Source organism: Molossus molossus, unplaced genomic scaffold (assembly GCF_014108415.1).
Source record: "Molossus molossus isolate mMolMol1 unplaced genomic scaffold, mMolMol1.p scaffold_m16_p_4, whole genome shotgun sequence".
In the NCBI taxonomy this organism is placed as follows: Eukaryota; Metazoa; Chordata; class Mammalia; order Chiroptera; family Molossidae; genus Molossus; species Molossus molossus.
This window is the reverse complement of record NW_023425377.1, coordinates 84,094,357-84,109,659: the sequence shown is the minus strand read 5'-3', so window position 1 is coordinate 84,109,659 and position 15,303 is coordinate 84,094,357. Positions and strand designations below refer to the sequence as shown.

Below are 15,303 nucleotides of genomic sequence, written 5' to 3'. Positions count from 1 at the left end.
GAGCATGGGGAGATGCTGTGAGCACCAGCCGGCGGCTGAAGCACCTGTCTGCCCCAGAGCTGGGTGCTGCCTGCTTCCTTCCTGCCACTTTCCCGTTTCCCTTCTTCCAGCCTAGCCACCTGCTTCCGATCACGTAACCTCTAAAACATAAGTTTATCCCTGACCGATTTGGCTCAGAAGAGCGTTGGCCTTCGGACTGAAGGGTCATAGGTTCGATTCCTGGTCAAGGGCACGGACCTGGGTTGAAGGTTCGATTCCTGGCCCTGATCAGAGTCGTGTAGGAGGCAACCAATCAATGTCTCTCTCTCACATCGATGTTTCTCTCTTTCTCTCTCCTCTTCCTTTCCACTCTATCTAAAAAAATCAATGGAAAAATATCCTTGAGTGAGGATTAACAACAATAAATATCTTTACATTGATTAGATTATTGCTGAGTGTTGATCTTTAGGTAACTGTACTTGTCTGATTTTATCCATTGTTTATTTTATCAGTACATACTAGAAAATTAGGAAGTATTTTGTTTATATGCACTGCCCCTGCTTGATTTTATCTCTTATATTTTTCTCACTTTGTTATCAGCATGAAAATCAAATGTTGGATAGTGGTTATTTATAGCAAAAGTAAATCTTACATCTCTTGTATACTTCTATGCTTGGATTTAAATGATTGGTTAGAGTTTTAAAAGCGTAGAGAGAGGATCATATTAACTTAGGAACCATTAGAAAATGACATTTAAGAATTTAGCACATTCCGGATCAGGTGTGATTATCAGGAAAGGTTCATTTTCAAACAAAAATAAAGTGTCAGAAAATTCAGTTTTTGAACAAAGTGATTATTTTTGGCTTTAATTGAAATTTTTTCTCGCCTCTGCCTATACCTGTGTCCAAATTTTAGAATGTCTGTTCTTTTCCAAATTCTTTGTAACTACACTTAAGTAATAGATTCATTCACTTACATGTTTATTCATTCAACAAGCACTAAGTTACTGTGTAATGTGTGGGACACAGTCCTGCCCTTCAGAGAGCTTGGTTTAGAGGACTTCCCTTAGAGACACGTAGACATAAATGGGGTCATAAATAGACATAGATGCTGTAATATGGGCATGTCTGGGGTGACACACTGAAGGCAGTGGGCATTTCTACCTACAGATTCAGGAAAAGTAGGTCATACTTGAGATGAGACTTAAAAACGTATAGGTATTCACCAGGTGGAACATAACTCCCTAGGGGAGGAACCGCAAGAAGCCGCGCATCTAGGGAGTTCAGAGAGGGTGCAGCCAGGAAAGACTGCAACCTCACAGAGAGGGCAGGGTCTTTCATGTTATGCCAAGGAGTTAAATTCTTTTCTTTTAGGCAAAGGGGTCTCCAAAATATCTTTTATGCCTAGTTAGGAAATTCTGAGTAATCTGCCCTATTTTCATGCATGTGGCCTATGAAAGCCAGAGTTAAAAATGACGAGATCCAATAAGAGAAGTGACTGATCATCATCTTTCTCCTGAAATACTTCTAAGCAGTGCTTTTGCCTGTAACCTACTCATTGGTGAACAGTGGACAGTGTGACTGCAGGTTCACCTGGCTCTTAGGAACTTAGTCCTTTTCATCTGTCAGTAAGTCACTGGGCAACCCGAATGCATTTGACCATTCGGTAAATATCTCTGAGCCTTGGTTTCTGTGCTGTGAAATGTGGATAATTATACTTATATTCACTGGTCTCTTGAGACTTCTCCTTAATATTTATAGCTGCAAAATACTTTGCAGTCATTTTTATTAATAGTTACCAGATGTGTCATAAGGATTAATGAGCTTATGATCTGAAATGTTTTGAGCTCCTGAAACAGGAGGCAGCTGCCTGCACAGGGATATGCAAAGAGCATTAAAATGCAAACAATACACATTTGGAAACTTGAGCTGTTATGTGTGAAGGACAAATGGCACACTTAAGATTTCTGTATACTTTGTAGGTATTTTTGGTATCCGTAATAAGGTTGCTGAATTCATCACAGGCCATTGCCAAAATTAGAAAGCTAGGTACCGCCCACCCCTGTGTGTGCTTGCACACACGCACACCGATGCTGTTCTGCTCATTTCACTCACCCACTTCTGTGCATCCTCTTGACTCTGTTTCCCCAACCTACAGACACTTGTTTCCAAGTATTCAACAATCTCCTTTATATATCTAAGTTTTTATTTCCATTTTCTTTTCCTCTTACTATCCAAATTCAGGCTCTTATTAGTTCTCCACCAAACCATTAAAGCAGCTCTTAGCCGACTCCGCATCTCCCGTATATAAGGGTTAACTTTCCGCGGGCGGAGCTGTCACTGCGCTGCCTTCAGGATCCTTTGGCAGCTCGCTTTGCCTGTGAAGTCAGCCATGTGCTCAGGGCCTCTTCCACGTGACCCTAACCCCCTTCCCTCGGCCCTGTGCTTGGGGTCTGGACCCTTCTCTTCCCCAAGACCTCCCGATGACTGCGTAGCTTTTCCTAGGGCAGAGATGTGAGTAGAGGGAACACACCAGGCACTGGTGGCTCTTTTCCATCCTGACTTTGTCACTCCATCTTCATGTACGAGGTGTCCCTATCCTGGGTAATTCCACCCTGTTCAAGGCCTGTCTGAGTAAAATGACCCCCGCGAAGGTATTCCAGGCCTGTTCCATTTAGGACCCCTTGCTTCTGAAACGCCCATTCTAATGTCTATCCTTCTTGACATTTTAGTATTTTACACACATGTCCTTCCCACAAACTAGCTTGCCAGTCTGTTGAGAGCAAAGCCTGTGTCTGTCTGATCTTTGTGTTCTCCATGGTGCTTATTTTAACGCCTTGTCACTGCGGGACCTGGGAAGTCTCCGTTGAACTGAATTTTACATGGACTCACAGCCCTAGTTACCTTTGTCATGTAGGCCAGTGTTCTGGGAAAATTTGAAATATACAAAGTAGAGAGGATCCTAAGGTGAATCTCTATGTAGTTGTCACCTAGCTTCAGTAAAAATGAACACATGGCCCATCTTGTGTGACTGTACCCTGGCTCAAACATCCTCTGTTGCAGTATCTTCCTGTGAGCCTTGCTTGTCCAGAGTTGGTATCTGGCAGCCACCGTTGCCCAGCACCGATGGAAGGCGGCACCACGAACTTCCTAGCGCATGGGCAGGGGTGGTGTGGTCAGGTATTGTCATTACGCCACGACCCACTCAGACCTGATCTAATCTTACTTTTTTGGGGGGGGAGGTACATGCCCCAGCAGGAACCGAACCCGGGACTCTCTGGTCCATAGGCCGATGCACCAATCGCTGAGCCAAACTGGCCAGGGCTAATCTTACTTTTTCACATGATTTTTAGCCATTTCAGATGTGTCTAATCATTTTCTTTTCTGATTCACATTTTATCTGAATGGGGGCCGGTGGCATGTTTATGAAACATGTTGCCCGATAAGAAGTGGCCATGCAGAGTGGACGTGGTGACGGGAAAGCTGTGAGGAGTGGCAGGAGGTCCCCCGCGTGCAGCCCCGAGCCAGGAGGTCAGGGCACCAGGAGTCCTGGGGCCCAGGGTCTCTGCAGAGTGTCCCAGCCACTCTGCTCCTGGAATTCATTTCAGCTAATACTTTTTAAGTGTTTACTGGAATTTTCTAATTACTCTGAGTCATAAAGAAAAGTGTAAATTATGTTTCTACGCTTTACTTAGGAAAGCAAGAGATATGTCCTCTTAGAAGCGGTTTCATGCTCGGAGGTTGTAGTTCCATCATTGGTAGAATTTTTGTGTTTGTAAACTTTAAGGGGGAATGTTTCATTCCAATCTTGACTATTTTATTTTTGTTAATTCTCACCTGAGGATATTTTTCCATTGATTTTTAGAGGGAGGGAGGGAGGAAGGGAAGGAGGGAAGGAAGAGAGAGACATCAGTTGGTTGCCTCCTGCACGACCTGGACCAGGGCTGGGGATTGAACCTGCAACCCAGGTATGTGCCCTTGACCAGGAATCGAACCTGTGATTCGTCAGTTCATAGGCAGAGCTCTGACCACTGCCACTGGTCTGGGCCCAATCTTGTCTGTTTTAAGTAGGCTCTGACTAAAGAATGTAAGGGTTTTGGAGTTCAAACTTAAACTTTTTTTATACCTTTGCTAAGAAATATGTTCTGAGTACCGTTCCATTTGTGGGAGACTTAAGATAATATGTGAAAAATAAGCATAAAGCTGGTGGCCCCTGCATTCAGGGACTGTCTGGTAGAGTGGAGGATACTTGCTTGAAAAGAACTCCGTTGCCGAGTTGCTGAGATCAGAGTAGGGAAAGGGAGAACTCCTGTAAGGAAGAACCAGGAGGTGCTTGGTGCCCTGGGAGCAGAGGGAGACCCCTCCCAGTCAAGGAGTTGAGGGAGAGGCTGGAGCCCCTTGTCCTGTGCTGATGCTGCCACCAGGGCGTCCTCCTGTCTCGTCCGTTGCACTCACATTGCTTCTTAAACTCAGCTCTGACTCCAGCTCTTCCTGGCCTAACCCCCAGGATCTCCCCGTGTTTGCAGGGCAGAGTGTTTATTCCTTCAGCTTGTCCCCCGGTCCTCCCATTTGTTCAGCCGAATCTCCTCCTATTTCCTAGCTGTCGCCTCTCCCCTGTGCCTCCTCTCAAGCCTGATCGCTGCTGCCTTAGAGTCCGCACAAGGAATCCCTCTAGCACGCTTCTCCCCAAAGCAGCCCCAGGGCAGGCCTGAGTGCTTGCCCTTTGCAGGGAGCGGTGACTTGGTGCTGCGAACTCAGGTCACCGCCACCCTCACGGAGCCATTCGTCCCAAAGGGCTCTCCTCCCTTCAGTTAAGAGCTTGGCCGTCCAGCCTTCGTGTTTTCAGACTCTGTCCAGGGAGTCTCAGCACCGCAGGGGCCTCAGCACCAGAGACACCACGGGGAGGACCTGGAGTGCTCGGGACCAGAGAGGGGGATGGAAAGAGATGGAATCCCTGCCTCCGAGCAGTGACCAGCTGCTCTTCTCCTGGACCCACAACAGCGCAGACTCATCGTGAGCAGGAACAGACTTCAGCTCCCAGCGTTCACTTCTCTCATGAGAGAGGATGGGAGTATGTGTTTGTTCAGCCAGGATGGGCCCTCCCAGGACCGAGCCTTCTGAGGCCGGAGACCTGGGGAGGGGAGACAGCTTTGCTGAGGGAATAAAGGCAGACATGGAGGGCGCCTGGGTTCTTTGAGGTGATCGCATCTGCTTCCCTGTCCTGCTGCCATTGTACACTCAGGCGCCAGATGATTTCTGAGTTCAGCTCCTTCCTCTGATGCCCCCTTCCTTGTCCTAAGGCTAATTATTTTCTTTGTTTTTTTCTTTAATGTTACTTGAATAGTGTGTCCACAAGTACCGAAGTCCCTTCTGGTGATGCTTCTTGCACCCACGACTTGGGCTCTGATCATTCATACCTGCTTGGTTGCTGGAGTCTCATTAGTGATTTGCCAACATTAGTCCTCACATATTTCTGCAGCCAGTTTGCCTTCCAGCACCAGGTCCTTCTCCTCAACCTCCTGCTTCCCCTGCTTAGGCACCCGAGGCACCCCCGACCAAGCTATCTGACTAGGTGGTTTCGGATAGCAGGCCTCTCTCCCTGGGCCTGTCCTGCTCTTGTGCCCGGAAGTAGTGTGCTGCAGCCAGCCTGGTTCCTTACGCCTCACTTCCTGTGCCTGTCTCAGTCGCCCTCCTTCCACACCGTGTTTCCCTGGCCAGCAAGGCTTGGTTTGGGTTCCACCTGCTGCCTGAAGCCTCTCCTGATCTTTCCTGTCCCGGTGACCTCTCTGCAGGCAGCCTGCAACCGTGTAGGTGCGGACACAGCCCAGGGCCGGGATGAGGGAGGGAGAGCCTGAGGTGCGGGCGCCCAGCACACAGGCCTGTGTTCAGCCTTGCCTTGTGTTGCCAGACTGGGGGGAGGGGCAAGCGCTAGCTGTGCTTCCTATTTCTTCCGTTTCCCTTCATGGTGTGATGCCCCGAGCACTTGGCATGCCAGGTTGGCCATGACATTAAAATCCTGAAAGCTGACGGGTCTTCAGTCTGTTCAGTTCAAACCTCCTGGGGTTCTCTGTCCTGCTCCTCTTGACCCCTCACACTCACCTGTTCACTTGTTTTCTCAGCCGGTGCCCCGCATCATGGTGCAGCCTGCCCTCCTGGACCCCAGGATGGACCCCAGGACGGACCCCAGGATGACCAGGGTGGCGATGGTGAGTTCGCAGGGTTGGGGGTGACGCCTTGGCTGGCGGCTGCCCCACATACTGTGGGTGGCCCCGATGCTATAATCATTGAGTCCACACCCGTGGTTGTTTTATTTTAGCATTCCTGTTTTGATAATTAATCGTAATATAGGCCACTGTCTTCTTCCTATTTTCCTTGTTCCATTTTGCTATTTTCAACTTGTTAATCATATGATTGCTAAACTTTGAGGTGCTTGACTGCTAACATAGCCCGCTGCTTTAATAGCCCACTGCCAGGCACAGGCGGTTTCTATAAATGGACAGTCTCCAATTCTGCCTGTTTGCCTAATTCTCAGTTTTACATTTGATTCTGATTCATGGTATCAGCGTGAAAAGACTAATGCTAAGCCGGGGAGAAAAACAGGCTCTTATGATCTCCCGCAGATGAACAGCACTTCTCATCTCATGAATAGCAAGTCTATTTTCTCCCACTGTGTGTTCATTCTCTCAGGAAATGCGATATCTTCATAGGAAATTTTTATTTATTAAAACAATGGCAAAAGCCAAGTAATTTGGAATAAAATTCAGACCTCACTCCTTCCTAATAGTTCCTGCTCAGTCCAGCACACCCTGGGTGTTCAGGAGTTTAACTGAAGATGTAGCACGGCCCCTCTGCCTGGGTACAGTTTATTATTCTGCTGAGACAAGCGGCCCCCCCAGGCCAATGGGACCGAGTGGGAACAAGTCCCCTGCTGGTGAGGGCACCTGACCCGCCGCAGCCTCGGCAGCTTGGACAGCCTCGCCTCATCGCGCCGTTTTCTCAGGTCTAGACGTCAGTGGCACGCTCGAGAAGTCAGTGGTAAGGGTGCACCCAAAGACGGCAGACAGGTCCCCACTCCCAGGCCTCAGTCCCTGGGAGCAGCTGCCTGCGGTGTGCGCGGGAGTCGGCTGCTGGCTCCGCCCAGCGCGGGAGGGGAGCGCCAATCAGCGCTCCCAGGCCGCTTGGGGGTCGGGGGGCTGGGATCTGACCGCCCCCTCGGTCCCTCTGCGGGCTGAGGATCTGGCTGCTGAGCCCTGGTGTTTCCCTTTCTGGTGGCTGGGGGAACCCTTTAACCTCTCCGGGCCATGCGGTAACGTCGGTGTGACAATACTTTTTGGCTACATTGGACTCGTGTGGAAGCAAATGGGATAGTACCAGGGAAGCAGGCGGTGCTGTCACTAGACGGTCACTTCCTGGGGTCACACCTGCTGGCCCTTAGCAGTTAGGGGGTCTCCCGGGAGGGGACTAGGATCGCGTCCTGTTTCAGGATCACAGCCTTGCTCCTCCCTGCCTGGTCTGTGATATTAAAAATAAAATAGAAAGGAACAAATAAAACATGTATAAGTTGCAAAAGAAAAATGATTGAAGTATTGCCCAATCTTTTAGAGTATTTATGCTGGTGACAGTTATTGATCTATTGGATTTAGTCAATTTTGCAGCCTAGAGATCCATCACAGAAATGTGCTGTTAATCTCGGGAGGTGCCGTGAATTCCGTACCCTGAGAGTGTGCCTCGTGGGGAGAGGAGGGCCTCTGGAGACAGGAATACAAATGACAGTTCACGTGAAAACGCATGATTTATCAGACTGCCGAGTTAAGCCAAGTAACTGTAAGAGACTTATAGATCTCAGCTGTTTCCCTGTTCAAATAAATCCTGTATTTCAAATGGAAAGTGGCCATTCCTGTAATATAAATAATCTTTCTGTAAATATTGGAAAACATATTTCTTTCTCTGAACAGCACCCTCTCCACCACCCCGACCCCATCCCCATCCCAGCCGTCGCTTGTGCCCCTGTCATTGTGAACCGGGAATAGAAAGATATTGTCACCTTCAGGTGACTTGTTATCAACGAAAACACTATATGAGCACCTCAGAAACAGGAGAGGTTGGATGAGCAGTGGCTGTCCCCTTCCCCTGAAATGTGGCTTTCTGTGTGTCCCTGCCTGAGTGACGCAGACAGAGGACTGTGAGGGAGAGGCCACCTCTACGGTCCAGCTCTGTCCTCCCACCCCTCACCCGGCTGGCTGCTGCTTGGCCAGGTCCCCTGGGATCAGAGAGCCTCCTGACCCATGACAGGGGACCAGCCTCTCAGAGACAGGGCACAGCCTGTAGGCAGCTCTGTCTCCTCCTCGTTCACCACCTCGAAGCCAGCACCTGCCGGTCAGCATCAGGCTCTGGGGTCATTTCCTTGAGCCCAAGCCGGGGAAGCAGGGCTGAAGCATTTTCAGGTCCTTCGATGACATCGTAATTTCACTTTGGCAGGAGAGAGGGTTCTCTGGCCACTAGTGATTCTCTGTCTCCCTGGGAAGTCGGTGGGCAGGGGACCTGTTTCCACAGAAGCACAGTTCGTAGCCTGAGTTCAGGGAGGCAGGGGATACAGGGGGTGAGGGAGTGGAGATTTTGGTGGGCTCCACTCTGAGATGAGGCCGTGCCTGCCTTCTAGCTCGCCGACCCCAGGGTGGTCCCCTGTGTGTGGTTTCCCACACCAGCAGGGCCCGGGGTTCAACTCCATTCGGACACTGTCTGCCCAAAGAGTGTCCAGTCCCCAGGTGAGGGCTCAGTCCCACCAGACTGCCCTCCACTTCTGACACCAATCTCAGTCCAGGTTGTCACCTGACCTTCTGACTGTCTAGTTGTAAATTGAGGGTCCCATGACTCCTCCTTGGGTTTGATCAGTTTGTTAAAGAGTAGCCCACAAAACTCAGATAAACATTTTACTTACTAGGTTACCATTTGTGATGAAAGGATGTAACTTAGGAAGAGCCAGATGGAAGAGACGTGGAGGACGGGGCACAGGGAAGGGGGGTGCAAAGCCCCACACTCTCCTCACACCCCTGTGTGGTCAGCGCTCCCGGGAACTCTCCAAACCTGTCCTTTGGGGGTTTTAGTGGAGGTTTCGTTACATAGGGAGGGTCGATGAAATCCTTGGCCATTGGTGGCTGGTGACTGACTCAGCTTCTAGCCCCTTTCTGCTCCCGGTAATGAGGGTGGGGTGGAAGGGCCAGCCCTCTGAGCATGGTTGGTCTCCTGTCAACAGGCCCGTCCTTGGAGGTTTCTGAAGGTCCCTTTATAACGTACACTCAGGAGTTGTTGGAAGGGGCTTGTTCCGAACATCAAGATGACTTTATCGCTCTTATCTTAGAAAATTCCAAGGGTTTTAGAAAGAACTCTGTGCCAGAAATGGGGATGAAGACCAAATATGTGTTTCTGTGTAACCCCCAGGATCAGAGGATCTATTAGAATCTGTGTAGAAGGTGAGGGGTGGAAGGGGCAGGCCCCAGGGTGCGTGCTGAGCTCTCAGCTTGTGCAGGTGCAGCAGGGCCCTCGGGATCCAGTGCGGGAAGGCGGTCCCAGGGAGGCAGTGGTGGAGCCGATAGGCTCACCCCCCACCCCCACCCCGCCCCAGCACAGTGGTGCCTTTCACCCTCAGAGCTGTGAGGTTTCAGGACAGCACGGCCTCTGTCTCAGCCCTTTGGAAACACACTCCTAACCTTGAATCCTAACCAGTTCCACTTCCCTTCCCTGCTGCAGGCTCCCCGGGAGAGCACCGGGGTGAGCGTGGCCTCTGCCGTGACTGTGCAGACCGCCCCGGCCGTGAAGACGTATGACAAACCCACGCAAGTGCCTTCACCACAGTGCATGGCCGCCAACACCCAGGTCCCCGAAGTGCAGGACGGGCCGCCCAGCCCCCTGAGCGAGACCTCCAGCGGGTACTTCTCACACAGTGTCTCCACGGCCACGCTGTCTGATGCCTGCGCCCCGGGCCTGGATGCTGCAGCCCAGGGGGGTGGGCAGACGCCCGGCTCGCCCCCTCCCGCCCCCTGCCAGGCCGGCCCCGAGACGGAGCCCCTGTTTCCATCTGCTGCCCCTGGCGCAGACAGCGCTGTCCCTGCCTCGTTGGAGGGTCCGAGCAGCCCTCTGTCACTGCCTGTCCCAGCAAAGCAGACTTCGCCGAGTGATGGTGACAGTGTGGCCCAGGCCAAGGGAGCAGTTTTCTCAGAGCAGCAGGATGAAGAAACAGGCACTTCACCGACTGCTCTCCCGGCTTCTGCGCCCCAGGAGTCTCCCAGCCCGCAGAGCAGAAGCGACGGTTCCCCTGTCACCACGCCGCTGGGAAGACCCAAGGACCAGGCCCAGCCAGGCACCAGCTTAGAGCCGGATGTGGACAAACCCCAGCTGGCGCCTGACCTCCTGCCTCAGTGGCCTGCTCCTGCCTCCCCGTTCAGGATCCGGAAGGTGCGCACCTCTGAGCTGCAGTCCTTCACGCGCATGCTTGGCGGGGACCCCTCTGGTGCCCAGGAGGACCCGCCAGCCTCGGGAGGGCCCCTTGACAGCGGCGCTGGAGGACAGACCCCGGAGAAGCTGGACGTGCCCTCTGATTCCGAAGAAGCCAGTGAGGTCCCGGAGTGGCTCCGAGAGGGAGAGCATGTCACCCTGGGCGCCAACAAAGTGGGCGTCGTGAGGTACATCGGGCCCACCGACTTTCAGGAGGGGACGTGGGTCGGAGTGGAGTTGGACTTACCCTCAGGTGAGTGCTGCTTGGTCAGGAGGCAGCGGCCGGGGCGGAGGGGTCTGCCCTGCCCCTGCTGCCGAAATGTGTGTGCCCTTTGGCACCTCATTTAACCCGAGCCTCCAGTCACCACCTCTCAAAGTGAATTTCTTTCTAGACAAACTTTCCCAGAGCTTTTTAAGAGTCAGGTGTTCTCTCTCTCTCTTTTTAGAGTTTCTCAGAAACCTAAGACATTAATCGAGAGCAACTGTACATTTGGCAATGAATTTAAATGCCATCATTCCTTCTTTAGTCACAGGAGCATTTGCACCCGCCGGTCGGGGGAGCCCCGCAGACTGGGCTTGGGTGGCCTCTGTCGCTGTGCACGCTGTTCCCAGGGCTGCCCCCCGCAGTGTCACTCCTGTGGGCAGCAGCTCCCCACTGTGCGGGGGCTGCACTTCGTTCAGCCGCTGGTCAATTGATAGACCTTTGGGTTGTGTCCACTGTTTGGCTTCTGGGAAGAATGCTGCTGGGAGTGTGGTGTGTGAGTTTCTGGAGGACGTGCATCTTCGTCTGTCTTCAGGGGAGCCTGGGCCTTGCCCCTGAAGTTCCCACGTGGAGGAGGGCAGACTGGCTTCCAGTCTCCTCCGCCTCGCAGCGTGCTCGGCCGGGGGTCGGGCTGGCGGCCTCAGCGCTCGGTGAGGTGGGAGCTGGGGAGGTGGGTTTTTAGGGGGGCCGGTGTGGTGTAGCCTGGTGAGTGGGCTTTGAGTAGCAAGGAAGCAACTGTCCTGGGTGGGGACAGAGGGAGAGGTGGGTGGTTTGCTCTGTGACACCCAGACCTGCCCCACTCGGACTCAGACTCTGGGCCCTCAACTCGGCTCTGAAGTCACTCACTGTCTTTAAAATAATCTTGGTAAAGAATATCATCCATTGGGAGTGGTTCTGGAAGATCACTGTGGCACAGTCTGGAATATTTTTTAAACTCCATTTCTACTGAAATGCAAACAAGAATTGGGAAAGAAGTTTGAGTTTGCAATTAAATTAAGAATTAAGGGACTTTAGCAAATAGATGAGTTCATCCCACAGATAAAGATTATGTACCTACTAGGTTTCCGTCACAGTCCTGGATTTGAGGATACCCTTCTGAGTAGAACGAAGTCCCTGGTTCACGGGACTTTTCCTTTAGAGGGGAGGCAGTGATCAGATAAGCAAATGAATAACATTTGATCGCAATAGTGCTATGAAGAAGATGAGATGGGCCAAGCAGATCGGGGTGGTGGGCGGGGGGTCGTCAGTCATGCTGAGGGAGACGAAGGCGCGAGCGATGCCGAGGAGCTGGGGGGGCAGCTCGGGGTTTGAGGGCAGCCAGAGACTGGCCAAGGCGAGGTGTGGTGGCCGGTAACGGAGGGTGAAGAGTGCCGGGAAACCATGGAAGGTTTAAAACGAGCACAGACTAGGAGTGGAGCGTGGGAGCAGGAAGGCCTGCAGGAGGCTGCTGCAGACGTCCAGCCGGGGGTGTGGTGGCATATGGAGGCCTGAGAAGCGGAGTCAGGAGAAGCATGACGGAGAGCCCCGGGCTGAGGGGTGGTGGAATGTCAGGGGCAGACAGGAGTCAGGCTGACACCGGAGTGTGGCTGAGACCAGGGTCCTGACCCGTGGAAGAGCCCAAGGGCAGGTGCGGGTGCAGGGCAGGAGGGGTTGGAGGTGCAGGGCAGGTGGGGTTGGAGGTGCAGGTCGGACATTGCAGGGGCCACTCTGGGACTAGACACACAGCTCAGGGGCACCCCTGTTCACGGGCATGCAGACCTGGGGCGAGCCCCCAGCAGAGGGCACAGCCCCAGGCCAGAGAGGAGGACTGGGAGGAGCCAGAGAGGTGGGTGGCGGGGGTGTGGCCCAGGAGCCCAGCTGAGGCCAGAGGGTGGGCGGGGCTGCTGTGGGCCTGAGAGCTGGTGACAGTTCGGAGTGGGACAGAGAGAGGGCTGGCTGGGGTGTGCAGGCAGTGAGCTTAGAAAACCCACCGTGCGTTTGCTCCGAAGATCGTGTTCCCCACCAACCCCTCACCACGGGGGGTTGACATTGAGGGTCAGGCTGGTCCTTTTGTTCAGGTCTGTCCCCCCACACACACCTGGGTGCTGTGCTCTCTTCCTTCACCATAAAGCAGTTATACTCACTTTTACAATGGAAGCTTCACTGCATCTTGACACACCAAGCGTGACATCTGACAAGTCACAATTTGAAACTTGCTAGTTACCATCTAATAGGTTGAGGAAAAATTATTCTACCAAAAACACCTGTACTCGTTTGCATTTTGACCATCTAGACTGAAATCAGTCTGTGCCCCAGGTGGGGTGGGGTGTGTGCGAGCCCTGGACTAGCACATCAGCCTCCCCTAGGGCCTGGGGGGGTGTCCCCCAGCGACCACTGCGCCTGCCCGGAGAGGGGCCCACCCGCTTGTTAAATGCTGAGCGCCTGTGCGGGCCCTTTGCACACCGGGGCCTGCAGGGAGGGGCCGTGGGGCCTGGAGCGGCGGAGCCACCTATGTCTTTTCTTCCCTCAGGTAAGAATGACGGCTCCATCGGAGGGAAGCAGTACTTCAAGTGCAACCCCGGCTACGGGCTGCTGGTGAGGCCCGGCCGGGTGCGCAGGGCAGCGGGGGCAGGTCGGCGGCGCAGTGCGGGGCTCAGGCTGCAGGGCGCCCCGGAGCCTCGCAGGAGCAGCACCCTCTCCGGCTCTGCCACCAACCTGGCCTCCCTGACGGCAGCTCTGGCCAAGGCCGAGGGCACCGTGGCGCTGCGGGTGGACAGGAGCCATAAGAACCCCGACGACCGGAAGTCCTGGGCCAGCTGAGCGGCACTGTGGGCGGAAGCTGACAGCGCGGACAGCCTTGGGGTGGAGCTGAGCTGAATGGCCGGGTCACCTCAAACCCCCTTCCCTGGGACAGCAGGCAGTGAAGGCTTTTTGCACGATGCAGGGCTGGTGACCCCTGTTTTGCCCAGGACTCTGGAAGCTTCATTTCTTCCTCTACCCGGAGAATGACGCGAGGCCTGCCCTCAAGGTAGCCGGTTGAAGGTTCTAGGATCCCAGAAGGGTCCGGGCTTGTTGGGGGAGGCCCTGGGGCACACGGCCGGCCACCTTTCTCCCCTGGTCCCAGGGCTCTTCCCCCTGGGCTGTCGTTGCTCTTTCTCTGCCCTGGTGACGTCTTAATTTAAAGGGCGACCCTAACTAGTGCCTTTCCTTCTGCACAGGCAGGGCCTCCCCCCTGCCTGCAGGCCGGTGCCTGCCCAGCCCGGCTCTGCTTGTACCTCAGGCTCCTGCAGCCAGGTTGTCCCCACATCCTCCCGGGGTACTTAGCGGAAGTGCCTCCGGTGGCTCCTGGGCTTCTGACCCAAGGTCCCCAGTAACCCAGAGACCCGCTGGGCCTGCCCCGCCCGCTGTTCCCTCATCCTTTCTACGGGATTTCTTAGTTTTCTCTGTGGGTGTTTTAACATCTTTATACCTAGGAGGTTTTTCTTTTTGCCATTTATTCCCTTAACAGAGTATTTGGAATATATTTATTTCTATTTATTTTTCAAAATCTGAAATTATTCGCGACTCACAATCGTCCGCCCAGGTGCACGTGCCCAGGGCCTGCCTTGTACGGTGCCCACCTCTGTGGCCCTGGGGAGCTGGCAGCCTCCTGCCTCGGCCAGAGGATGACCCCTCCTCATGTTCCTTTAATAAAGACCACCCGTGGCCTTACTCTAAGATGACAGCGAAAACCTGGAGAGCCATGTGCTTCTGCATTCTGAGCACAGCCAGAGGCATCGCCACTTCAGTGATGCAATTCTGGTTTCTGGGCAGGTCCTTAGACCAGTGTAACATCTTGGCAATTCCTGCCTCCCTGACTACACCTGGGCCTTCCGAGGGCATGCTGCTCCACCACCCCGGTGGCTGGGCCCTTGCAGAACCACAGCCCAGGTCCCGCCGGAGCAGCCTGAGACGTCCCAGAGCCTCGCACGCCTCCTGCGCAGGCGCCTGGCCGGGGCCCTGCTGTGGGGCAGGAGGAGCCCGCACCTGGCAGCTGGGGAGGTGCGGCCCCGGGACAGCGGGCTCCTGGCCCTTCCCAGGGGGAGCCAGTGACTAGTGCCTTGGGTCAGGTTTACATACAGCACTCCTGGCCGCCTGTTTTTGGTTCTCATGTTTAGACTCTTTAAAAACAATACCCAGAAAGCTTAAAAAAAAAAAAAATCTCCCATTCTCTCAGGATTTGAAGCCCCTCCTGAGAAGCAGGGCAGGTCTTCTGGCCCTGGGTGGGCTGCTCGGAGCCCCACAGGGACACCCCTGGGCACCACTGCACACACTCAGCCCCACGGGGGCGGGGGCTGCAGATTGATGGGCTCCTGGAGCTGCACGTGGTGACGCCCAGGCCCCCCTGGAGCCATCAGCCAGCTGAGGCTGCTGCTCCTGCTCGCCCGGCTGGACAGACTGCAGGAGGGGCTGGAATGGCTCACAGCTGGGCAGTGCGGGGCCCGTCCCCTCCACCCCATCGCACCCCGGGGTCCCCGCGGCCCTCTGCGGCCCTCAGCCCCCAGAGCTGCCCTGCACGCGTCTCTCCTTCCCCACGGTAACAGCAGGGGACAG

The 15,303-nt window shown here is 53.9% G+C and overlaps 1 protein-coding gene across 1 annotated transcript in view; it reads left to right on the top strand.

Moving 5' to 3' along the window:
• Positions 1-14,178, top strand: part of KIF13B (kinesin family member 13B) — a 209,586-nt gene extending 195,408 nt beyond the window's left edge. Inside the window, exons 38-40 of the mRNA XM_036240641.1 lie at positions 6,098-6,175; positions 9,726-10,722; positions 13,241-14,178. Coding sequence (XP_036096534.1) covers positions 6,098-6,175; positions 9,726-10,722; positions 13,241-13,530 — 1,365 coding nt within the window. The 3' untranslated portion in view covers positions 13,531-14,178. The remainder of the gene's footprint in view (positions 1-6,097; positions 6,176-9,725; positions 10,723-13,240) is intronic.
• The last annotated feature ends 1,125 nt before the right edge of the window (positions 14,179-15,303 follow it).